Source organism: Phaseolus vulgaris, chromosome 1 (genome assembly GCF_051622355.1).
Source record: "Phaseolus vulgaris cultivar YP4 chromosome 1, ASM5162235v1, whole genome shotgun sequence".
Taxonomy (NCBI): Eukaryota; Viridiplantae; Streptophyta; class Magnoliopsida; order Fabales; family Fabaceae; genus Phaseolus; species Phaseolus vulgaris.
Window position 1 is genome coordinate 20,149,133 of NC_143498.1, and position 25,013 is coordinate 20,174,145.

The window sequence follows — 25,013 nt, forward strand, 5'->3', positions numbered from 1 at the left end:
GATCTCCATTAATTCTTGACCTTCTTCACCCAACTTCTTCTTCATCATTAATTCACCTACACTTCTCACTCACTCTTCTAAAACGTCTCCCCCTCTCCCTTGCCTTTATTGATTGTCTCCCCCTCTCCCTTGCCTTTATTGATTCTCTTCTCCCTCCTAATGTCCGAAAGGAATATTTCTCTCATTCCTAAAGATGGTGGTGGAGTTGTTGGTGTGATGGGTGCAGGTACTAGTGCTGCTGTGGGCAGAATTTTTAGAGAAGAGAAATAAAAAGGAAAACATAATTTTTTTAATAAATTAAAATTAATTTATAGATTTTTTTGTATAATTTATTTAAATTTTTGCTTTTAACTTATATAAATTAAACCTAATTTATATAAAAAAAGTTGATTTTATTTTATTTTTATTTTTCTGTCATAGAGAACTCTGTTTATTTGAAGGAATAATATATATGTTTAATTCCATATCAAAATTAATACAATTAATACATCATTTAGCAGTTTGCATTATTCCTCTTCCTATAGTTAACTGTATTACTATTTTCGGTTTATAATCCTAAAAAAGTAATATCATATTGATTTATTTTTTTTATTATTCCATTCTTATGCACATATTATTTTAGTTTCTACCATTTAAAATACCATTTAAAATTCAATATTGTATGTGTGTCCACTAATAATTAATAATAATTGACTTTGTTTTTTTTATAATTATGTCCGGTATTTTTTACTTGAAATTAATATGATTACATCATCAATAATAATAAATAAATACTAATTTTTTTTATAGATTCAACTTTTATGTTGTTGTAGAGTTTAATTTTTTATTTTTATTTTGTAAAAAAATATTTATTTATATTTTAATTATATTTTTAACTATTTTAAATATTAAAAATTATTACAGTAAATGAAGATGAATATTCCTTGTCTGATGTGATGCTTTAATGTTGCGTACATAATCACATGTAATCGTAATGAAGAAAGAGAGGTTTTGATGAACCCTAATTGTAGAGAAAAATAAATATAAAAGAAATTTTTATTCACTTGTATATCAGAGAGTAAAATACATGGTGTATATATAAGAAAAAGATTAAGACCTAGCTGAAACAGAAAAGGAAAGTTGGGTCAAACAAACAAAACCCAATAATTTAAAATAGAAAATTAAATATATTAACACCCCCTCAAGCTGGGGAGTAGATATTTGTCAGACCCAGCTTGAATTTGAGATTAGAGAATTGTGCGGAAGCAAGGGGCTTGGTGAATATGTCAGCAACTTGCATTGCAGAAGTAATGGGTAGTAGTTTGAGGAGACCAGAGTTAAGTTTTTCACGAACTAGGATGCAATCAATTTCGATATGCTTGGTTCATTCATGAAAAACTTGATTGGAAGCTATTAGAAGGGCAGATTTGTTGTCACAGTACAGGGTTGCAGGCTGGGAGAGAGGAAGATGTAAATCCTGAAGGAGGTAAGACAACCATTGTAACTCACATGTGGTGGTGGCAAGGGCTCTATACTCGGCTTCAGAGGAGCTGCGGGAGATAGTTGACTTCTTCTTTGATTTCCATGATATTAGGGAGTCTCCTAAGTAGATAGAATATCCAGTGACAGATTTGCGTGTGGTAGGACATGTTGCCCAGTCAGAGTCACTAAAACCACAAAGGTGAAGTGAACTAGTGTGAGAAAAATATAGTCCTTCACCAGGGGTGCCCTTGAGGTAACGCAAAAGACGTGAGACAGCTTGCTGATGATGAGTTGTGGGTGCAAATATGAATTGGCTTAAATTGTGGACAGCGAAGGCGATGTCTGGTCGCGTGTTGGTTAAGTAAATTAGACGTCCAAGGAGTCTTCTGTATTGAGAAGTGGCATCAGCATCGAGAGGTGAACCTTGGTCAGGAGAGAGACGGGAGGTGTGAGTCATAGGAGTGGCCACAGGTGCAGAGTCAAGCATGCCAGTTTCTTGAAGAAGATCAAGAGTATACTTGCATTGACTTAAATGAAGACCAGTACTGTTGCGAGCAATTTCCAGTCCCAAAAAGTAAGTGAGATTACCTAAATTTCTTATCTTGAAGTGATGGTGAAGGGATGCAGTAATTGTATTGATTTCCTCCGTGTCATCACCAGTTAAGAGCAAGTCATCAACATAAACAAGAATAACAGTGAGTTTATCATTATTATATTTAAGAAAAAGAGAGTAATCAGCAACAGAAATAGAGTAATTATTTGATAAAAGAAAAGTAGAAAGTTTGGCGTACCATTGGCGACCAGCTTGACGAAGGCCATATAAAGACCGTTGAAGCTTGCAAACATGCTAGGGAGAAGGAAGAGAGAGGCCAGGTGGGGGGGGGGGGGGGGGGGGTCATGTATATCTCTTCATGGAGATCACCATGAAGAAATGCATTATTGACATCAAGTTGTTTTAAAATCCAATTTTTGGTAGTGGCAATAGCAAGCAGAAGGCGGAGGGTAGTGAGTTTAGCAACAGGTGCAAAAGTGTCTAAGAAATCAAGTCCTTCAAGTTGGGTAAACCCTTTGGCAACAACTCTAGCTTTGTGGCGCTCAACAGTGCCATCAGAATGGTATTTGATTTTATATACCCATTTACAACCAATAGTTTTCTTTCCTGGAGGGAGAGGGGTAAGTTGCCAAGTATTGTTAGCAGCAAGAGCTTGAAGCTCATCTTGCATGGCAGATTGCCAAGAAGCATGTTTGGAGGCTTCGTTATATGTCCGAGGTTCAGGATGAGAATTGATAGAGGAAATAACATTTCTAAAATTGGAAGATAAGGAATTGTAAGACAAGTAATTATGAATAGGATATCTACTACTTACAGTGTTGGTTGCAGTGTGGAAATCTGCAAGATAGGCAGGTTGTCGGTGAGGACGAGCTGATCTTCTTGGAAATTGGGTGAGATTCTTCCTGGAGATGCAGGCGGTGATAATTCTGATGGAGGTGCAATGTTGGATGCAGGAGCAGAGGCACTATTTGTTGGAAGATCATAGGATAATGAGGCTGGTGGAGGAACACTATTAGGTGCAGGAGTAGAGGCACATGGCTCGACAGGAGGTGCAGTATCAGAAAAAAAATCAAAAGCAGAATTATATGCATTAGAAATAGGGAGAGATAAAGTGTTAGGGTCCTTAGGCAAGCCACTGTCCAATTTATATGGAAAGTGGTTTTCATGAAAGATTACATGTCTTGATATCTCTATGCTATGAAACTTTAAATTTAAGATAATATAACATTTTGTATTTTGCGGGAAACCAAGAAAAATACCTTTGATAGATCTATCATCTAATTTTTTCCTATGTGCAGTAATGGTACTAGCATAACAGAGACAACCAAACACTTTTAGAAAGGAAATGTCATATGGTTTTCCAAACAACTTTTCATGAGGAGTGATGTTATCAAGTAATGGAGTAGGAATAGCATTTATTAAGAAAACAACATGATTTAGAGCAAATTCCCAAAAAATAGGAGGAAGATTTGCTTGAAAAAGTAAAGCCCGGGTTACATTTAGTATGTGTTGATGTTTACGTTCTACAATGCCATTTTGTTGTGGTGTTTCAACACAAGATTTTTTATGTATAATTCCCTTTGAAGCATAAAAATTTGACATAGCAAACTCAACACCATTGTCAGTACAAATCTTTTTGAAATGATTTTGAACGAAAACAATGAAGTTAATGATGTGTTGACGCACTTCAGATTTGTTATGCAGCAAAATAACCCAAGTATAACACGAGTAATCATCAACAATAGTCAAGAAATAACGAAAACCTTGCATAGAAATTATGGAACATGGTCCCCAAATATCAAAGTGTACAAGATCAAAAATAGTAGAGGTAACAGTATTACTTAAAGTGAAAGGAAGTTTTCTCTGTTTTGCACGACTACAAGTGTCACATACATGATGAGTATCAACAGTAATAAAAGAGTATTGTTTGCTTAAGACATGTAATCTTTCATGTGAAGGGTGTCCTAGTCTATAATTCCATAGTGTTTTGTCTGTGATATTACAATTAATAAGAGGAGCAAAACAATGCGGTTTAGAATGACTAGAAGCAAGCAAGGTAGTCACAAGGTACAAGCCAGCGGTGGCTTTAACTGTACCAATCCTCTCTTGAGTGAGATTGTCTTGTATAATGCAGTGGGTTGAAGTGAAAGTTAAAGTGCATTTAAGTTGGTGTGTGAGTTTAGAAACAGATATTAAGTTTAATTGAAAATGAGGCACGTATAACACATCAGACAAATAAAACTGATCAGAAAATCGTACTAAACCAGAATATGTGGCATAAACAGTTTGGCCATTTGGAAGACTAATTAAGACAGGTTTAATTTTAGTATAAGTAATAAAAACTTTCGAATTGTGACAAACATGATCAGTGGCACCAGAATCAATAATCCAAGATTATTTTATAGAAGATAGTGAAGAGAGAAACTTACCTGTTGAAGAATGCTCAGTATTGGGGATTTCATCCGTAGAGATGGTGCCGACTTGATGAATTTGAGTGTGAGGGGCAGGATCCTCAAGGTTTTGCTGACGCAAAATGTTGGTAAGGAATTGGCACTGTTGTGATGTAAGTTGAACCCCTTTACATCCTGTTCTTTAGGAAAAAGCTCAGAAAAAGTGTCAGTAGTAATCATATTATTGGCTTGGGATGTCCAATTGGTGAATTTGTAGCTAGGAGGGAACCCATGCTTTTTATAACAGGTGTCAACAGTGTGGCCAAGACGATTACAAAAAGTGTAGACTTTTCTAGTAAAAGAAAACTTTGAGGTTTTAACATTACCACAAGGAAAACCCACTTTGCGAAAACAAACAGCCTCAGTATGACCATATTTACCACAAAAATTGCATGAAATAGTGTGACTACTATTAAGACTATGAAGACTAGGGTTTTCATTAAACATTGCCTAAAATTTTTTTAAAAACAATCAAGATTTTGAAAGAGAACAGAAAAAAAAATAAAAAAAAAATAACCAAGAACAGAGAGAAATAAAAATCAGAGAGAAGCGCAGCAGAACTCTTCATTCGAAGAGCTCTGATACCATATTACAGTAAATGAAGATGAATATTCCTTGTCTGATGTAATGCTTTAATGTTGCGTACGTAATCGCACGTAATCGTAATGAAGAAATAGAGGTTTTGATGAACCCTAATTGTAGAGAAAAATAAATATAAAAGAAATTTTTATTCACTTGTATATTAGAGAGTAAAATACATGGTGTATATATAAGAAAAAGATTAAGACCTAGCTGAAACAGAAAAGGAAAGTTGGGTCAAACAAACAAAGCCCAATAATTTAAAATAGAAAATTAAATATATTAACAAAAATATTTTTTTTAATGTATTTAAAATTAAAATTATTAATTTTTTTTAATTTATTAATTTTTTTTACTTTTGAAATAATGTTAGATAGAAAAATAAAAATAAAAAGATAATAGATGGAAAAATAAAAGTATACGAGTAATTGAGTTAAAAAAAACTTACCGTTGAAGAATTGGTCGAGACGTTGGACGTGCATTGGTCTTGAAAATCTGGTTTCTAAAATTTGATGACTTGATTTGCTTTCTATAAATGAACTATTTCATCAGTTTAGGCGCGTTTGAATTTTAATTTTTTTATTCGGCTTTGGCTTGATAAGTAAAGAAGCTGTAAGTATCATTTCTCGTTGTTATCTTTCGGAGGTTCGCTTTAGAGATAATTCTCTTGTTTGTTTTTATTTCGTTTTATATTTTTCTGGTTTAAACATCTAATGTAATTGTTTAGATTATTTTTAAAAGTTTTTTTACTTTTGATTTTTTTTTTACATAGATTTATTAGTTTTATTTTTTTATATTTTTTAATGTCGTGTTCTAATATGAGTTTTATATATATATATAAAAAAAACTTGAGTTCATTGAAGAATCAAATCATGTCATAGTGATTGATACGGTTGGCAGGCAAATCGAAAACACTGGTTAATACTGGCCATCACGGAAAATAATATACTCTAAACAAAAACCTACCAAGTGAAAAACGATGACTATACTCTAAATTTACTACAAGTGTACTGGTTTCAATTTCAACTCACTAGGGAGCAGCAATCTTGCAAAATGCAAAACCATTATTCCGAGACCACTTTCTGAATGCTTAACTGATGGGTGTTTAACAAATGGATACACCATTTTGACAGAATGAAAATATAATTAAGATTATATTTAGATATCTAATAAAAAACTGAATCAAAGGAAATAAATTAAAAATGGGAGGAAGTGAAATAAAATTATCTTTTCACTGCTTATACACTTAAATTTTTATCATGGAAGAAAGTAAAGTAAAAGTTCTGTTCCATACCCCAAATGGAATGGGATAAGGAGGTATAAAACATAATAGAACGAAATACATCTTCCATCATATTGTATTGCATTGCATATTATCCACTGCCGATATGAACATTAATGGCAATAAGGAAGATGACCATGAAGCCAAAGAAGAGAAGGGAATGAACAAAGATGGAGATGGCACTTGTTTGGAAATTGCAGAAATCCACTGGCCTTCCTTTGCCAGGAAGCTGGAAGAGTAATCCTGGTGAAAACACCACAAACAGGACCAAACCTATCACCACCCCAGCCCAATCACCCATTAATCTCAAACTTTTATTTGGGAGTAAGAGAGCCAATTGCTAAATGAAAATGTATGAACACACATAGATGAATTTATTGTAATGTTTGAAGGATTTTGCTAACAACCAGACAACATAAAGTTCAAGGAACGGAAATGAGAAATATTGAGGTTGAAAGATAGGACAAAGGAAATGGCTTGCCTTGTCTCAAAATCTGCATAGGCATTGAATGCAACGATTCCTTGAAAGTGACTTCCCCGCTTCATGGCATCACACTCGACGGCTTCCAAATAAGTTTGCAAGAATGTTTCTTTCACACTTTTATTTTACTCTAAGTTTATTAGGCGTGCTTGCTCTTCAAGATAAAACAAATATTTGTACCGCTAATACAATCTCTTACTATGATTTGAAAGTTAAATTTATTTTTTATATATACATGACCAGAAAGACAGTTTTTTTTTTAATTTTAATGGAAGATATGGCTTTAAATTAAATAAGGAATGAAAATCAATTTAAAAGAATTTTATATTAAATAGATTTAATATTGTACTTCTATAAGGCTTAGATAGTAACTACTACTTGCTTGAACAATTCTTTTTCGTCCTTTGGTCGTTTCTCCTTTGCGTTTCTTCTCGTACTTCGTCTTTCATATTCGGTCGGGAGTGACACTGCAAAATGTTCTTCGACGATCAAATAAGCGTTCTATACACTACAAGAAAATCATTAAATAACAATCAAATTTAGAGACAAAAAATAATTAGTTACTATATTGATTAAATTATATATTATTTTAGAAACTAAAATATTATGTTTATCTAAAGTTGTTTCTATTATTAATAAAATGTATAAAATAATTTCTAAATTGGTATCTAAGTTAGCTATCAAGGTTTTAGCTACTAATATTTTAGATTATAAATTAGTCTCTGAAAGACTAATCGAAACTAATTTTAAATATAAAGTAGTAAGTAGTTAAAACCTTGGTAGTCAATTATTAGATAACAATTTAGAAACTATTTTATAAATTTTTATCAATAATAGAAACTACTTTAGATACCAATAATTCTTTTAGTTTATAAAATGATCTCTAATTTATTTAACTAGTAACTAATTATTTTGATCTCCAAAATTAGTTTCTATTTAATGATTTTCTTATAGTGGTACTAGAGTGAACGATATATTTACTCTTGTATAACAATGCTTATTTATAGTGCTTATAGTGGATTATTTCGTTTATGGATCGTACTTAATGTGTATCTGTGTTAAAACAACATACCTGATTTATCGCGTGTTACTGAATTTATAGTATATTACCTTATTTGTCATGTATCTCTTTATTTTATATTAATGTATTGAATCTATCTGGTCGGTCGGCTTCCGATACCGAGTGACGTGGTTCACTCGGCTCCGACCAATAAAAAGCAATTATTTTTTATTTATTTTATCATTTTATCCCTCTAAACTAATAAATGTTTTGCTGCTTTGAGTAGGCTTGAACAAAATGGTTAAAATAAGTTTATTATAGTCTTATCTAAGTAAGTTCCTTATTCTTTCACAATTCATTTTCTTTCTTTTATCGTGTTCCTTGCATTCTCCAACATCTATGTGAATTAACTTAATGGCAGATTTTTTTTTTAGTTATCTAAATGAGTTATGATAATGATTTGACAAGTTGAGATTTTAGAAAGTTGATTAGATTTTTTTGTTATACTTTACTCTTTTATTGTCTTTTATAAGCTAAAGGTTGAGTTTGGAGGTTTCTAAATTATTAAGCTACCCGAACAAAGGAACTTGTTTAATGAAAGCATTTTGTTTTTAACAATATTGATAACTATATATAGATAGATGAGAATATAAGGTGAAATTGGGATTTGTAGCTTTTGTTTTGAAATAGTTGTATAATTATGCATTATAATAACTTTTAGTTTGAATAGTCAAATTGAGAATAAATGACTATTTTGATGATATTATGTGTCTAAGTAGTAGCAAACATTAGGAATTATGTAAAACATATAGATTATTGATGTTCCACAAACAATTGGTTAAGATGATAAAAAAAATGAAGTCTCATGGAGGAATACTCCACACTTGAAGAGTAATACTAAGATTTTCTTTCTTTCTTCTTAGTCTTTTACACATTGTATAGGTATAGTTCTTCTTGTATCCTTTGTAGAATTTTATATAAGTATTAGTTAGCTTCCTTTGAACCTCAATTAGACCTTGATTTGGGCTTGAAAATTCAACCAAACTAGGCATAATTGACGCATTGCACATTTAACCAAGGGAGGCTTTGAACTTTGCTTGTTTTAGTGCTTCTTAGTCCCACACATTTTGTGTCAAGAAGTGCCAAGGGGCTAGGCATCTATAAATAAGGGGCTAGGCATCTATAAATAAAACCCTTTGGCTCATGTACAACTTACCTCTGATGAATGAGAATTGATTTTGTTAAAATCCTTGTCTTCTTGTTCTTAAGGTCATGGGAGTAATCTTCTTGCAGTTCTTACCAAGGAACCCTCCTTGTAAGAGGACAAACCAAGTCTCTCAAAGAGATTTGGAAGTTTTAAGAAATTTCTTAGTCTTTTGTTGCTTGTTGAAGAAGGTGCTTACATCAATTATATTTAAAATATTTAGGAAACTCTTGTAATGTTATTGGGGGTGGCAATGCGGGTTGGCCCACCCCGCATAGGCCCGTCCTGCGTTTAGCCCACAAAATGCAAGTCGAATTGGCCTACCCCGTTCCTGGAGTGCGGGTTCATTTTATTGACCTGTCCCGCATAAGAGGTAACCCGCAAGCTTGCAGGCCAACCTTCATAAGAAAAATATTTTTTTAAAAATTAAAATTTAATTATAACAAAATATTTTTGTTGCTCAAAAATTAAAATTTCATCATTGTTTTAATTCATCCAATTAAGATAAAAAAAAATATAAAGGCACTCAAGTATGAGGGTTGTTAGAAGGCTCGATTAAAAATAATTAAAGTTTTGTTTCGCATATATTTTCCTTCTATATGTATGAAAATGTGTGAGAGTATCTTATCAAAGTTTTGATATAAAATACTTTAATGAAATCTCTTCTTTATATTATTTTTTTATTAACAAATTTTAAATGTAAAAATTTACTTAAAACTAAATTCACTCTTATTTTTAATATAAACTTCTTTAGATGATTAAAATAAAACATAATTTTTGTTGGCACATTAAATTTAATTTTTTTAAAATAAAATAAAAAAATGTCACAGTGCAATAATAATGTTTGAGTGAGATATGATCTTCTTTTTGTAGAAAAAATAAAATAATTATTTTTATTTATTTATGCAGGTCAACAGGCCAACCCACCCCACCCCGTTGTTGGCCTGCACGGATTGCGGTTATGTGGGCGGGACTAAGCTAGCTTCACTACAAGAAAAATCCATTTTAGGTACCAACAAAAAGCGGGGGCTACAAAAAAGAAAACACTAGCATAGGTGAAGTCTACTCAAGTTGGACACAAAAATAAATGTCAAATATTGCGTCCACAATGGAGACCTTTAACTCACTAAAAACTATTAAAATAATAGTAATAAATTAGTGTCTAGAATGGGGACACAAAGTAGATACAACGAAAAAAATTAAGTGACAGTATTGAATCTAGAATGGGACATAAAGAGGATGCAAGTTAAAAATTATTAAAATAATAATAATAACAAGTTAGCGTCTAGAATGGGGACACAAAGTAGATGCAATAAAAAAATAAGTTGCAGAATAATTTTCCGTCGAGAATGAGGACACAAAGTGGATGCAAGTTAACATTTTATTACATTTAGCATAGATCTAGGCGACACTAAGGTGACGTGGACGTTTATTATCACCTTAGTCCACACTAAGTTATTTAATGAGAAAAAGAATAAAACATTAAAACATTTTTGTCTCACATTTTCATTTTCTCACACTTTCAATTTATCATTTCTGTCTCACACTTTCAAACTCATAATCCCGAAATTCCTCCAAAAAACCATACGTCTTTTTTGTGGCCATTTCGCTCTCCTTAAGTGCATTTTACTCATATTTATTTCCCAGGTAGTTACTCACATTTACTTTCTACTTAGTGTCCTCAACAACGATACTAAGTTTAATTGTTGTTGGAGATCCCACATCGACTAGAGATTAGGACATTTCATAGTATATAAGTGGATTAAGTTAGTTTTATGAGGTTGAGTTAGGCTTAAAGTCCACTTCTTAATATGGTATTAGAGTCATTTCGAGCCTCTCATAGCACGAGTTATCGGACCACCCATAATATATAGTCCTATGCACAAGTTGCTAGCCTCGGTGTGAGGGGGTGTGTTGGAGATTAGAAAATTTCATAGTACATAGGTGGGTGGACACTGTTAGAATGTATGGCCTTAAACAAGAGGGGGGTGAATTGTTTATAAGAGATTTTTAAAAACTTTTGAAGGTTTAATGAAACTCTGTGAAGAATTCCAGAAGAGGAATCAAGTTAGCCAAGAACACAAACTGTTTCAAAGCAAAACAAAAAAACAATCGGTTGTTTATACCAGTTAAAACTTAAACAACTTAAAAATAGAATTTAAAGGAGTTCAAAGAAAGAGAAATGCAGACAAGCAGTTTATACTGGTTCACTCTTACAACAAGAGCTACATCCAGTTTCCAAAAACCACTGGGTAATCCACTAAGCAATCAAACCAGATTACAAACACCACACACCAAAGTAGTGGACCTTGAACCCCTTAAGAAACACACTACCTTTGGCAAACCACACCAAGAGTATTGATCTTGAACACCTCAAGAACACACAACACTCCTTGGCAATACAAGAACAGAAAATACTAAAGATTGAGAAAGGATTACACCTTATCAAAGTACAATCTGAAAAGAAAATAATTGCAATCTTATTCCACTCTCACTTGAAAATCCAAAGCTTGATGTGAATCTTGAAAACTTGAGATCAAATATGTCAAACTGAATTTCTCAAAACTGTTTCTTACACTTTAGAAACATATAACAAACTATTTATATTTTCCAAAGATTGGTCAAAACATCTAATGAAGGAGCGTATTCAGTTATAAATCATTTAAGACAAATTCACCATTCAAAACAGAATTCTATTAGGATTTTCAAAGAAACAATCGGTTGAAACCACGAAACAACCGATTGATTTGGTTTGACAGTTAAGTCAACCAAGTCAAACAACTTTCAACCTTTTTCAAAACATCTAAGAACAAAACAACCGGTTGATTCGACAAAACAATAGGTTGTTTTTCACTTAGTTGGAAAAACATTTAATTTCAAAAAGATTTTAATTCACATCAGTTTTAGATTCAACAAAAGAGTGGATCACACTTTAATCTACCCAGATCCTACCCATACACAACAGTAACACCAGTCTTTCATCAAACACTTTGGACTTGGATTCTTCAAAGCTCTTTATCACTCTTGATCAACACAAACCTCACCTTATAAGCCGATTTTATGAGGTTGAGTTAGGCTCAAAGTCCACTTATTAATAATTATTTAATTTTATATCCATTTTAGTGTCCCCCAAACCTATGCTATAGTTAAATAATATATTTTTATTTTATGTTTTAATTTTTTATTTATTTTGCGGTTGTTTGACTATAGTTAAATAATATGTTAGTTTGTTTTATTTACTTTTTATTTTAATTTTCTGTTAGTTGCTTATTTGGTTATTTTTATGTTTTGAATTATTTTTGAATAAATTTCAGTTTTAATTTAATTGTTGAGTAGTTTTTTAGTTTTATTTTTCTCAAATAAAAAAGAACTAGAATATTAATTTTGAATTGTGGAAAAAGGAATTTGTGTTTAAATATTAAATAGTAAGATGAGCTAGACATAGGTTAGAAAAGAAAATATGATTGAATCTCTATTCAAATGTAGTTGAAATTGTGATACATGGAATTTTAACAAGATGATTGATTAGGACAGAGAATGACAAAACAAAAAGTTGAGACCATTTAAACTAAGTGAGTGTGTGAACCCTAAACAATTTTGAGAGTTTTACTGATGAATTTACAATTTTGGTTGCTTAATTTTTATTTTTTGTTACATCATAAAAGAGCATGAAGATGATTGAGGCATTTTTTTGTATTAATTAGGAACCCAGGGCCAAATAGCCAACCTTTATCTTATTAGAATTTCAATTTATATATATATATATATATATATATATATATATCCCCTTTGAGCCAAAAATTTATTTTTGTTATTATTGCACCCTAACCTTTGATGATACATTTTCCTACCCTTTAGCATGTTTAAGGAAGGAGAACATAGATGCAATACATATAGAAAAGGGAATTGTTGGTTTTAATCGTTAAAAGTTCAAAAAGGAGAAAAGAGGAAGAATTTATTCCTATTAATGAGAAAAAGAAAAAAAATTCATGTTGAAAATCATAAAAAGGTAGAAAAAAAATGAGGAAAAGTGTGAACTCAAAAGAAAATGGTGATTAGATAACATATATGTTCTATATAATTTGATTGTAGGTATGTTCTTATTCTTTAATATTTGCATTTTGTTATCTGAAAAACCAATACTTTTTGGAAGCCTAGCCTCATTACAACCCTGAAAAAGACCTCAAGATTTATGTTTCTAATATGTCTGTAATTTGAAGATGAAATGAAAAGCAACTGTGATTTGTTATGATTAAGTGAAAATAGAGAGAAACACTTACCTGCGAGCATATCAGAAGATATTCCTTGATGAATTGTCATTTACTTGTTTTGATTTGATCCTGGAAGTTGATTTTGTCTATATTTTTCTATATTTGAATTTGGAAGCATCATAAGTTTCTATTTTGATCTGTTGTTTAGTGAACTAAGCTGTTTTGATATTTAAATTCAAATATATTCATTTACTTTGCTTAAGGACAAGCAAGATTATAAGTTGGGGAGAGTGATAAGTGCTTAATTTTCGTAATATTTCATTTTAAAATATAAGTACTTATGAGTATTAATTGCCAATTTACATATAAAATAATCCCTAATTTATGAATTTATACCTTTTTACATTTTTTATGATCTTTAATTGAATAAGAGCATTTTATTCCCAAATTTGGTGTTAATTGCAGGTTTCTATGGAATAATGGAGATTTGGACTAAAGAAGAATGATATATGCTAAAAGGAGAAAGCTAGAAGGCCCAGAACGCACAAAAGAGAGAAAAAAAGTCCAACTCAAAATCAAGAATGCGTCAAATTAATTGGGCTATTTTTATGTTTTTATCATTAAGCCCATGAGCGCGATGCAAGAAGTCACCTAACCCTAGCAAATTAGGTTAAATAGGGGGCTAGAGGCACAACCCTAGCGTGCCAGATTGAGAGGAAAACACCAAGAGTAAATTATAACCCAATTAGAAAAATGGAAGGTGTTAGAAGTATGTGTGGCTAATTCTACCCTTTGGGATTGGGAGTAATCTGCTCAAACTCTTATGTATTGAGGTGATATTTATATATTAAAATATTCAGTTCTTGATTGATTATTGGTATTGTTGTTTTATTTCTAAAAATTCATGACAACCTGAGAATCTTAAATCTGACTGAATGGTATTTTTAAGGTTTTGACCTAAACAACAATACTTAATATATTTGAGTGCTAGAAATAGACTTGAAATGTTAATTGACATTGACGTCTGAGTGTGATTTCTAAGTTTTTTTTATAAATATGCGAGAAATTGATATTTAGGAAACATTCTTACGAATTTTATATGCGAGACATTGATATAAATGAATTTTCTACGGGTTTCAATTTCAATCAAAGAACTTAATATTGACATGCTAATCAAAATACATTAGAGTGAGAGAGATGAAACCTAATCTCCATTTTTCCAACTTGAAGCAACTAATTCTTTGTCTGTTTTCTTATTGATCATTGCCAACACAATAAATTCAACACCTTTTTATTGTTTTGTATTATATTTAACGATTATTGTACTTGATAATTCATTGTTTCTTGTGGAATCGATATTCATCCTTACGGACAATTATTACTTATGACAACGCAATGCACTTGTCGTAAAACTTGCCGTAAAAAGTCATCAGCTCTTCCATTCCTCCACCTCCATGGAAGTCTTCAACTCTATGTTTTCCATTTTCGCCAATTCTCCTTTGTCTTTTTCTTCTTAATTCATATTATCTTTGTGTGAGTCTTTTTCTTTTGCTCTTTGAAGACAACATTCAAACTTACTTAACCACTTGGTAAGTTCATGTCTATTGGAAATCCTCACTGAGTCATCACCATAATTGTTAATCCAAGTGAAATCCATTAAAATATGTATAATTCTAAATCAACTCATATCAGATTTGGTCATTGAAGTGAAGTAATCTGAATTTTCTTCTCTTTGATCCTTCTTTCCTCTTGATAAAGAGTCTTGAAGACCAAAGTGTTACCCCAAAAAATGTTTGAGCCAAAGCACTCCTTTATGAACCACTTCTAGCACCACTAAATCACCAAAATGTGTACCAATGGAAGCCAAGAAATAAAGCAATAAAAGCTAAAAATTTGGGAAGCTAAACTCAAGAGGAATCATATGTGACAAATAACAATGAAAGGTCAAGAAAGACAAGCAAAAATTAAAGATACTAATAAAAGTAAGCACAAGCAAAAGGAACCTAAAATATGCTCTAGAAAAGATTACAAAAAAAAAAAATTCTATAGTGGACTGGCACAGACCGTTCCAGAATTTATATGATTTTTTTTAGACTGAAATTTTTATGGTATTTTTTGAACTCAACAGGGGATAATATGCAACAAATTTGAGGCTAATTGGATCCGTATTCATGGAGAAATAAATGAAACAAGTTTATATAACCGCAAGCAATTTGGTAGCAATTATGCAATCTAGGTTCAGCATTGGCAGAGTTGAGTGTAAAGTTTATGGTAATTTTATACAGCGAATTTGAAGCTTAAATTTTCACCAGTGATAGCTAACATATGAATAATAATAATAATATGGTAAAAGTTTCAAGCTGAAAAACCATAGGAATTAAGTGCAGAAATTTGAAAACCAAGAACCACAAGTGCATAGATATGTGTGATACAGAAAAAATGCCTTGGCTTTTGTGATTTTTAATTTTTTTTTTGTAGTTGTACCGCCCTGGCAGTCGGAAGTGATGACGTGGCATCCAGCTACAGTATAGGCGTGTTGACAAGGCGCCAGGTTGGCAGAAGGGAAGGAAGTCGAGGGGCTCGTGAAGTCGCCAGTTATTAAGTTGGCGTGTTCCGATCTCCAGCATACCAGAACCGGCGATCACCGGGTTAAAGATGAAGTCGCCAGATGTAAACTCAGGCGACCAAGTGATTGGAGATCGCCAGAGCAAGCACATCGCCGAAGATGAAGGTGGTGCAGATTATGAAGGCGGCCGGCGAGACCACAGGGAAGGTGTACGAAGGCACCCTAACTCGCCAGTTCCAGTAGAGATCGCACTCCCAAGTTAGCTATGCACTGGGCAGTACCATGCATAAGTAACTTAGCCAAAAAGAAAGTCAAAAGCAGCGCCCAAGTCAAGGAGGCTCCAGATGATGGCACGTGTACGACTGGATGCGAGCCACGTGTCCAGGTCTGTAACTGCCAGGAGAGAGAAAGTGACCAGGTATTTAAGGGTTCCCCAACGAACTTCTGAGGTACGCACGTTCAGATTATACTCTTTACGCTTGCGAGTTCTTGAGCATACTGTGAGAGAGAACATTGCACGGTTCCTTGAGAGTTCTTGAGTGTTATTGCTCTTAGTATTTGGTGGTTCGGTCACTGACTTGGGCGTTGGAGTGCGATCGGCCGCAGCGGCGTCGCTCTGTTCTTTTGCAGGTTCTTGAGGTGGATCTTGGCGGAGGACCGAGGTTGAAGCGGTGCACACGTCGATCCAAGTTTGACGAGGCAAGTTCCAACGTTCTGGTCAACAGGCAGGATCATCAGGCGCCCACCGTGGGGCCGTGTAAAACCTGTTCCCATCCACAGCGTGAGTTCTTGGAGGTTTTCGTAGTTTTCTGCGTGGTTGTGTGCTGGTGCAACCACTGTTCGCTGTTCGTTTGAGATTTGTTCGGTGATTTCGCGTTTTCCACCGTTCGTTCGGGTTTTTGTTCGGTGAAGTGAGGTTTTCTGCTGTTTACGCGAGATTTGTTCGGTGAAGTTTGAGTTCTTTGGCTCGTTGTGTTATCCGTAGGTGAAGCGGTGGTTTCTGGTGGAGTTGCAGGTTTCTTTGGAGGATTCGCGGTGTTCTTGAGTTTTTGCGAAGTTTTGCGAGGTTCTGACCGATTGATCGCTGAATCAATCGTAGCTGAAGTAAGTGTTGTTCGCTGCATTCTGTAATTCGCCAAGTTTCATGAGAAAAATGAGAAGCAATCGTTCAAGTTCGGTTGCGCCCGTCGCTGCTGAAGTCGCCGCCGCCATGACCATGGCGCAGATGGCAGAGATGATGCGTTCGTTGCAGGCAACTGTGGAAGCCTCGCGCATAGAACAGGCGAGAATGCATGAGGACCTGGCCGCCTCTCGCGCCAGGAATGATGAGCTTAGCAAGGTGACTGAGGAGCTGTGTCAAGCTCTTCAGGAGCAGCAAGGGCGTTCTATTGCTGAAGAGGTTGCGCCGTCGTCGCCACCTCGTGTTTTTCCTATGCCTTTCGCTCAGGCGATTACTGACACGCCGATTCCTGCGAGTGTGGTTCCTGTTAAGGCTGTTTTCACCGGCGTGGAGGATCCTGAGGCTCATCTCACCACGTTCCATACGCAGATGATGTTGTCAAGGGGATCAGACGCCGTGTACTGCAAGATGTTCGTGAGCACACTCCAGGGAACGGCGCTGGAATGGTTTGTGAGCCTGCCTAATGGTCACTTTACCAATTTCCAACAGTTCTCGAAGATTTTCGTCGAGCAGTACATCGTGAATAAGGCACCGCCCAGGGTGTCTTATGATTTGTTTGATATAAGGCAATATCAGGGAGAGTCCCTCAGGGACTACCTAAATCGCTTTGGGGCGCAGATGGTCAGATCGCCGGCCAAAGATGAAGAAATGCTGGTCTACGCATTTAAGAAGGGCGTGTTGCCGGGACCATTCTGCGAGGCATTGATCAGGGCTCACCCCGCCACGTTTGCTGAGGTTAGGCAACTTGCGGTGGCCCACATCGCCGACGAGAGTGAAGTCGCCGAGAAGAGAGGAAGCGTGGCTCCCGCTAGGCCACGCGCCCAGACCAGGATCCAGCCACAAAGGGTGCTGGAGACAGCGGCAGCCAGAAGGGATCAGAGGACTCGCCATCCTTATGATCCAAGGAAGAACAAGGGTAGGGGCCAAGGACGCCTGCAACCAGCACGCCGGGAATACAATCGCCCGCCTAAGCACAAGTTTGTCATGGGATTGGCGGACCTGATCGCCATTCCCAATATATCTGCTAGGTTGAAGGCGCCAGAAAAGGTGGGCGACAAGTTGCTGGGACCAAAGCCAGACGCCTGGTGTGAGTTTCACCAGGGCTTTGGCCATAAAGTGGACTCGTGCTTGGCATTAGGATACCAGCTCGACGATCTGGTTAAGAGCGGGTTCCTAAACGACTATTTGCTGGATAGAAGGACGGGGGGCGCGTCAAGCTCCCAACCAGCAGGTGCTGAGGCACAGCAGCACGAGATGCCTACGCACGGAGAAATCCACACCATTGCAGGGGGTTTCTCAGGAGGTGGATGCACTGCATCACAGAGGAAGAGGTACGCGAGGTCTGTGATGACGGTGGATATGTTTGAAGACCACTCGCCAGAAGTGGATATTACCTTCACCAAGCAAGATCTTAGGGATGTTGTGCCTCATGACAACGATCCCATAGTAATTTCGTTGATAACAGCGGGAAGAAAGGTCCACAGGGTGCTGGTGGACCAAGGAAGCTCGACAGACATGATGTTCTGGCCGACTTTCACGCAGCTGGAGCTGCCCCTTGACCAGCTGAGGCCCTATGGAGGATGCTTGTATGGTTTCGCTGGTGACCAGGTGGAGGTCAGGGGGTACATAGAGTTGAGGACAACGTTTACAGATGTGGCGGGTTCAAGAACGGAAAAAATCAAATATCTTGTTGTAAACGCTCCTTCAGCATACAACATCCTGTTGGGAAGACCCACGCTCAACAGGATAGGTGCCATACCGTCGACCCGGCACATGAAGGTGAAGTTGCCGTCTATGGAGGGGGTGGTGATCACCATCAAATCCGATCAGAAAGAAGCAAAAAAGTGCTATGAGAATAGCCTGAAAAACAAGAGATCGGTGAGTTACGTAACGACCACCCCGCCTCCCGGTGTGAAGCCCAGATCGACGGTAACAGAAGAGACCGCCGGAAGAGACGTGGAGATGGTGGATGCTGAGTTGGGGGAGGGGAACGTTGGTCTAGAGGAAGAAGAGGCCAGGAATCGCCCTGAGGAAGCGAGAGAACTGGGAATCGCCAGGGCGGTGATCGCCAGAGAAACCAGACCAAAACCCGTCGAGCAGTGGCTCGAGAGAGAAATCGGGGGAAAGATCTTCAAGCTAGGAAGATCCCTGGAGTATGAGCTTCAGGACCAGATCGCCAAGGTGATAGAACGGCATCTGGATGCATTCGCATGGTCCGCTTCGGACATGCCCGGGATCGATCCCGACTTCTTGTGCCATCATCTGGCGATGGATAACTTGGTAAGACCAGTGCGACAAAGAAGAAGAAAGTTCAACGAGGAGAGGAGGCAGGCGATTAGGGACGAAACACAGAAACTCCTCGCTGCAGGCCACATCAGGGAAGTCCAGTACCCTGAATGGCTGGCAAATGTCGTGCTGGTGAAGAAGAGTAATGGGAAATGGCGCATGTGCGTCGATTTCACCGATCTGAATAAAGCTTGTCCGAAGGACTCATATCCTTTGCCAAGCATTGACGCCCTGGTGGACAGTGCTGCAGGGTGTAAATTGCTGAGCTTCCTGGATGCCTTCTCGGGGTATAATCAGATCAAGATGCATCCCATGGATGAAGAGAAGACTGCCTTCATGACCGAGAGATCGTGCTACTGCTATAAGGTAATGCCGTTTGGGCTGAAGAACGCGGGGGCCACGTACCAGAGGTTGATGGATCGAGTACTTGCACCGATGCTGGGAAGGAATGTGCAAGCGTACGTCGATGACATGGTCGTGACCTGCCAGAGAAAAGCAAGCACGTTGCAGATTTGGAGGAGTTGTTCACGACGATCGCCAAGTTCAAATTGAAGCTGAATCCAGAGAAATGCATTTTCGGCGTGGAGGCTGGAAATTTTTTGGGTTTCCTCTTAACTGAAAGAGGCATAGAGGCCAACCCTGATAAGTGTGCCGCCATCTTGGCGATGAGGAGCCCAGCTACGGTGAAGGAGGTTCAACAGCTAACAGGTCGGATGGCAGCCCTGTCTCGCTTCGTGTCAGCTAGCGGAGAAAAGGGCCATCCCTATTTTCAGTGCCTAAGGAGGAATAACAAGTTTGCTTGGACGAAGGAGTGCGAGGAAGCCTTTGTCAAGCTGAAGGAATATCTGGCGAGCCCGCCGGTTCTGTGTAAACCGCTGGTGGGAACCCCTCTCAGGCTGTATTTTGCTGTAACTGAGAGGGCGGTGAGTGCGGTGCTCGCCCAGGACCAAGATCAGGCTCAAAAGCCTATTTATTTTGTTAGTAAGGTGCTGAAGGGCCCCGAAACGAGATATCAGGCCCTGGAGAAGGCTGCGCTGGCAGTGGTATTTTCGGCGAGGAGGTTGCGCCACTATTTCCATAGCTTCACAATTCTAGTGATGACTGACTTGCCCATCCAGAAGGTGTTGAAGAAGCCTGACGTTGCTGGGAGGATGGTGAAGTGGGCAGTAGAGCTGTCAGAGTTTGATATTAAGTATGAGCCCCGAGGCCCGATCAAGGGGCAAATCTTTGCAGATTTCGTGGTCGAGCTCTCATCCGAAGCGGCACGAGTTGAGGGGGACGACTTCCGTTGGGTACTCTCGGTGGATGGATCGTCAAACCAGCAGGGTAGCGGTGCTGGAGTCATCTTGGAAGGACCCAACGGCGTGCTGATCGAACAATCTTTGAGGTTTGCCTTCAAAGCCAACAACAATCAAGCAGAATATGAGGCGCTGATCGCCGAGATTTTGCTGGCCAAAGAGATGGGAGCCAGGGTGTTGATGGCTAAGAGTGACTCGCTGCTAGTCACAGGACAAGTAACAGGCGAGTTCCAGGCTAAAGATCCACAAATGGCGGCTTACCTGGAGTATATGCTGGAATTGAAGAGTTCTTTTGCCTCTTTTGAAGTGGTGCATGTGCCCAGAGAGCAGAATGCCCGAGCTGACTTGCTGGCCAAGCTCGCCAGTTCAGGCAAGGGGGTAGGCAGAGGACGGTGATTCAAGAAACTCTGAAGACGCCGAGGGCATTTGTAGCAGATCACCTGGTTCTTCAGATAAGCAGGTCGACGGAAAAAGTGGCAAGAAGTCACAAGTCTTTAACGCAAGAAACGTTGAGATCGCCAAGAATTAGAGCGTGTCGGGGAGAGAGGGTGAACATGACACAGGTCTGCGCTACCCATGAGCCAGACACCTGGATAACACAGTACAAGCGGTGCCTGGCAGATGGCCTTCTCCCGCTGGATCCGGCAGAGGCTAGGAAGGTAAAGAAAAATTCTAGCAAGTACACATTGATTGATGGCGATCTGTACAGGTTTGGGTTCACTCACCCACTCCTGGAATGTATACATGGCGAGAAGTGCACGAGAATCATGGCAGAGCTCCACAAAGGAATATGCGGAAGCCACGTCGGGGGTCGAGCTCTGGCCGCAAGGACTCTGCGTGCAGGTTAGTACTGGCCATCGATGAGAGAAGACTGCAAGAAGTATGCCCAATGTTGCAAACAATGCCAACAGCACGCCGATTGGCACAAGGCGCCTCCCGAGGAGTTGAAGTCGATCTACAGCCCTTGGCCGTTTCATACTTGGGGAATCGACATCCTGGGACCTTTCCCGCTGGCGATCAGGCAGATGAAGTACTTGGTGGTGGCGATTGAGTATTTCACCAAGTGCATCGAAGCAGAACCAGTGGCCCAGATCACCGCACACAAGATCGAAGGTTTCGTGTGGAAGAACATTGTGTGCCGATTTGGAGTGCCCAAGCGCCTGGTGTCGGACAATGGGACTCAGTTTGCAAGCCACCTGTTGAAGAAGCTGTGCGAAGGGGTGGGAATTCAACAAGTGTTTGCATCCGTCGAGCACCCTCAGACGAATGGCCATGATTTTGAGTGCCCAAGCGCCTGGTGTCGGACAATGGGACTCAGTTTGCAAGCCACCTGTTGAAGAAGTTGTGCGAAGGGGTGGGAATTCAACAAGTGTTTGCATCCGTCGAGCACCCTCAGACGAATGGCCAGGTGGAGTCAGCTAATCGGGTGTTGCTGAGAGGTTTGAAGAGAAGGCTGGAGAAAGCCAAAGGAAGCTGGGCTGAAGAGGTACCCCGCATAGTCTGGGCGTACCACACCACCGAGCAGTCAGGAACCCATGAGACCCCGTTCAGCTTGGTCTATGGGTGTGATGCAATGATTCCAGTAGAGATCCAGGAGAGCTCGCCGAGATTCCGGAACTTCGTAGAGGAAGACTCGAATGAAGAGAGAAGGCTGAACCTGGATCTACTGGATGAGGTCAGGGAAGAGGCGAGATTGAAGGCTGAAGCGGTGAAGAGAAGGATTGAACGAAGATACAACTCAAAGGTGATGCCAAGACAGTTTAGAGAAGGCGACCTGGTGATGAGGAAAGCCCACCAGTACGAGATGGAGAATAAACTGTCGCCCAAGTGGACGGGGCCGTTCAGAATAACCGAGGCGCTCGGGAACGGCGCCTACCAATTAGAGACATTGGAAGGAGGGGCGATTCCTCGCACTTGGAACGCCACGCACCTGAAGTTGTATTACATTTAAGAAGCTTTGTAAGTAAAGACAAACACGAAGTTATATTACAATGTCTCTGTTAAAACAGTTTAGGGGGCACTCTTTTTTCCCTAAGGAGGGTTTTTAATGAGGCCACCCAATGAAGAGAAGTTTTCAAAGTACAAGTTGTTTTAGATTGCGTACCTGTTGTTTTCAGAAAGTTTTGAAGAAAGACCTTGTCACTTATATGTGACTTAAGGCAAGTTAAAGATATATTGCATGCTTTCTAAAAGGTTTTAAGTCCTCATCGTTTTTCGGCGATCGGAGGCATCAGTTAAAGTTTTAAGTCCTCATCGTTTTTCGGCGATCGGAGGCATCAGTTAAAGTTTTAAGTCCTCATCGTTTTTCGGCGATCGGAGACATCAGTTAAAGTCCTCATCGTCTTTCGGCGATCGGAGGCACCAGTTAAAAGACCTCAACGCCCTCGCGCGTCCTGAGGCGAGTTAAAGACCTCCTCGCCGTCGAGCGAGTGCAGGCGAGGAAGAGCGAAAAGTCCTCAGTGTTTCTGGGGGCGAGGAGATGTAACCCCTGGGGCAATGTAGAGGCACCAGTGAAAAGTCCTCAGTGTTTCTGGGGGCGAGAAGATGTAACCCCTGGGGCAATGTAGAGGCACCAGTGAAAAGTCCTCAGTGTTTCTGGGGGCGAGAAGATGTAACCCCCGGGGCAATGTAAAGGCAAGTAAAAGACCTTCTCGCCTATGAGCGAGTTCAGGCAAGATAAAATCCTTCTCGTCTCGAACGAGTTCAGGTACGGTGTAAAGGGTGGAAGAAGTTTGGAAGGTGGCTAAGGTAGGTTCGAAGAGAGCGCCTAGCCACCTGGTCTTTGTTCTGAAGTTCAGGAAGGTAGAGAAGGATCCGAAAGGCGCCTCTACCCCAGATAAAGAACAATGGCCAAGGTATGAAGCCAGAAAGAAGCTGATGTCGCCAAGAGTCTTTGGCAACCAGAAAAAGTTCAAACAGTGGCGGGAAAGTTAAAAACCCGTTTTGATGAAGCAGATCGGGTGAAGCGATGTTTTAAGCCAATAGTTGAGTTAAAGTTCGTTGCTTGAAGAGTAATTTTGCGCTAAGGTTAATTGCCTTAAGATTACAAGTTGTTAAAGTGATTATTATTCGAAGTTGAAGTGGCTCGAAGCAGTCAAGTATAAGATCGTGCCTACGAAATTACTAAGTCATTTCTCTGAAGTAAATTGCGCAAGGGAAGTTAAAGCAGCTAAAGAAGATATAAGAGGAAATACACAGACTTTGTCATTAAAATGAGTATCAGTTCGGGGTGCATAAACAGAAAAAGAAAAAAATTCATTACAAAATACAAAGAGAAAACATAAAGGTAGTGGATGGATGAAATTGATCAGTCTTCAGCGGGAACCACCTTCCCATCCACCACCTCGTTGTTGAGGGACACCATGCTGAGATCCAGATCAGGGAATAAGCAGGCGAACTGTTCCCGTGCAGCTTCGAATCCAGCAGCCAGAATTTGGGCAGAACTCAGATTAAGCTCTTCAATCTGTTTCTTGAGTTCTTCAGTTTGTTCCTTCAGCCCCTTGTTCTGCTGCTCCAACTCGTCATCTTGCTTCTTGAGTTGTTCAATGGTCCCTTGAGCTTGAAGAAGGTCTTCAGCAACCTTCTTGGATTCTGCCTGCACTTGGCCCAATTCAGCAGCGATCTTCCCCTTTTCTTTGTTGGCTTCGGCAAGCTCAGCCATGGCGTCATCCCTCGCTTTCTCCACCTTTCCAAGGAAGACCTCCCGGTCGGCTGACCTTTGCTCCAGTTTCTTCACCTTGGCGGTGTCAGTTTTTATGAGAGCCTCCAGGTCAGCCACCTTGACGCGATAAGGCACGATCTTGCTCTCCAGCTCGATTTTTTCTTGAGCCAAGAGTTGTACCTTATGGCGGAGGTCGGTAGCTTCCTTGCGCGCCAACCGGAGCTCAGTGCTCATCGCATCTTCTACTCGGGAGTGTTCAACCTCCGCGAGTGTCAGATTGAAGGACAACTTCTCCACCTCAACCCTCATAGTGCTATTCTCAGTTCGGAGGTTGAAGAGGTCGTTCTGGAGCTTCCTGGTGGAGCTCTCCACAGCTCTAGAGATAATGGTGGGGAAGTCTTCTGCCATCATCTTCAGTTTAGCAGAGAAAGGCTCCCACATCCTCTTAACCTCGATGGAGAGACCTGCCTGTGGAGGCGCCGGTTGGGCCTGTTGTTGGCTCTCGCCGCCACCTTCTTTAGTTGGTTGATCAACAGGTGCTTCTTGGCGAGGTCGCGACGTCGGGGATTCAGTAATTAGAATTGGAGAGTTATGAGCAACTTCATCCCCGATTGGAGCAGCGTCTGCGGCTGAGGCATTTGAAGGAGGACCCCCTCCAGCTGTTGCACAAGGCGTGGAGGCGCTCGGGGGGTCCTCCATGAAGTTTGGCTCGGGGGCCTCAACCGCAGGTGGCGCAGATGCCAATGGAATGGCTTGGACTGGTGAAGCAGGAGCTGGTGGAGGTGGCAATGATGGAGGAGG

The 25,013-nt window shown here is 39.1% G+C and overlaps 1 protein-coding gene across 1 annotated transcript; it reads right to left on the minus strand.

Moving 5' to 3' along the window:
- Nucleotides 1–6,213: 6,213 nt before the first annotated feature.
- Nucleotides 6,214–6,878, minus strand: LOC137815459 (uncharacterized). Its single transcript, XM_068618581.2, has one exon. It carries the CDS (start codon nucleotides 6,624–6,626, stop codon nucleotides 6,417–6,419), a length of 210 nt encoding a protein of 69 aa, XP_068474682.1. The 5' UTR covers nucleotides 6,627–6,878; the 3' UTR covers nucleotides 6,214–6,416.
- Between the last annotated feature and the right edge of the window lie 18,135 nt (nucleotides 6,879–25,013).

Coding starts and splice junctions, on each gene's coding strand:
- LOC137815459 (XM_068618581.2), bottom strand. CDS start 6,626: ATGGGTGATTGGGCTGGGGTGGTGATAGGTTTGGTCCTGTTTGTGGTG.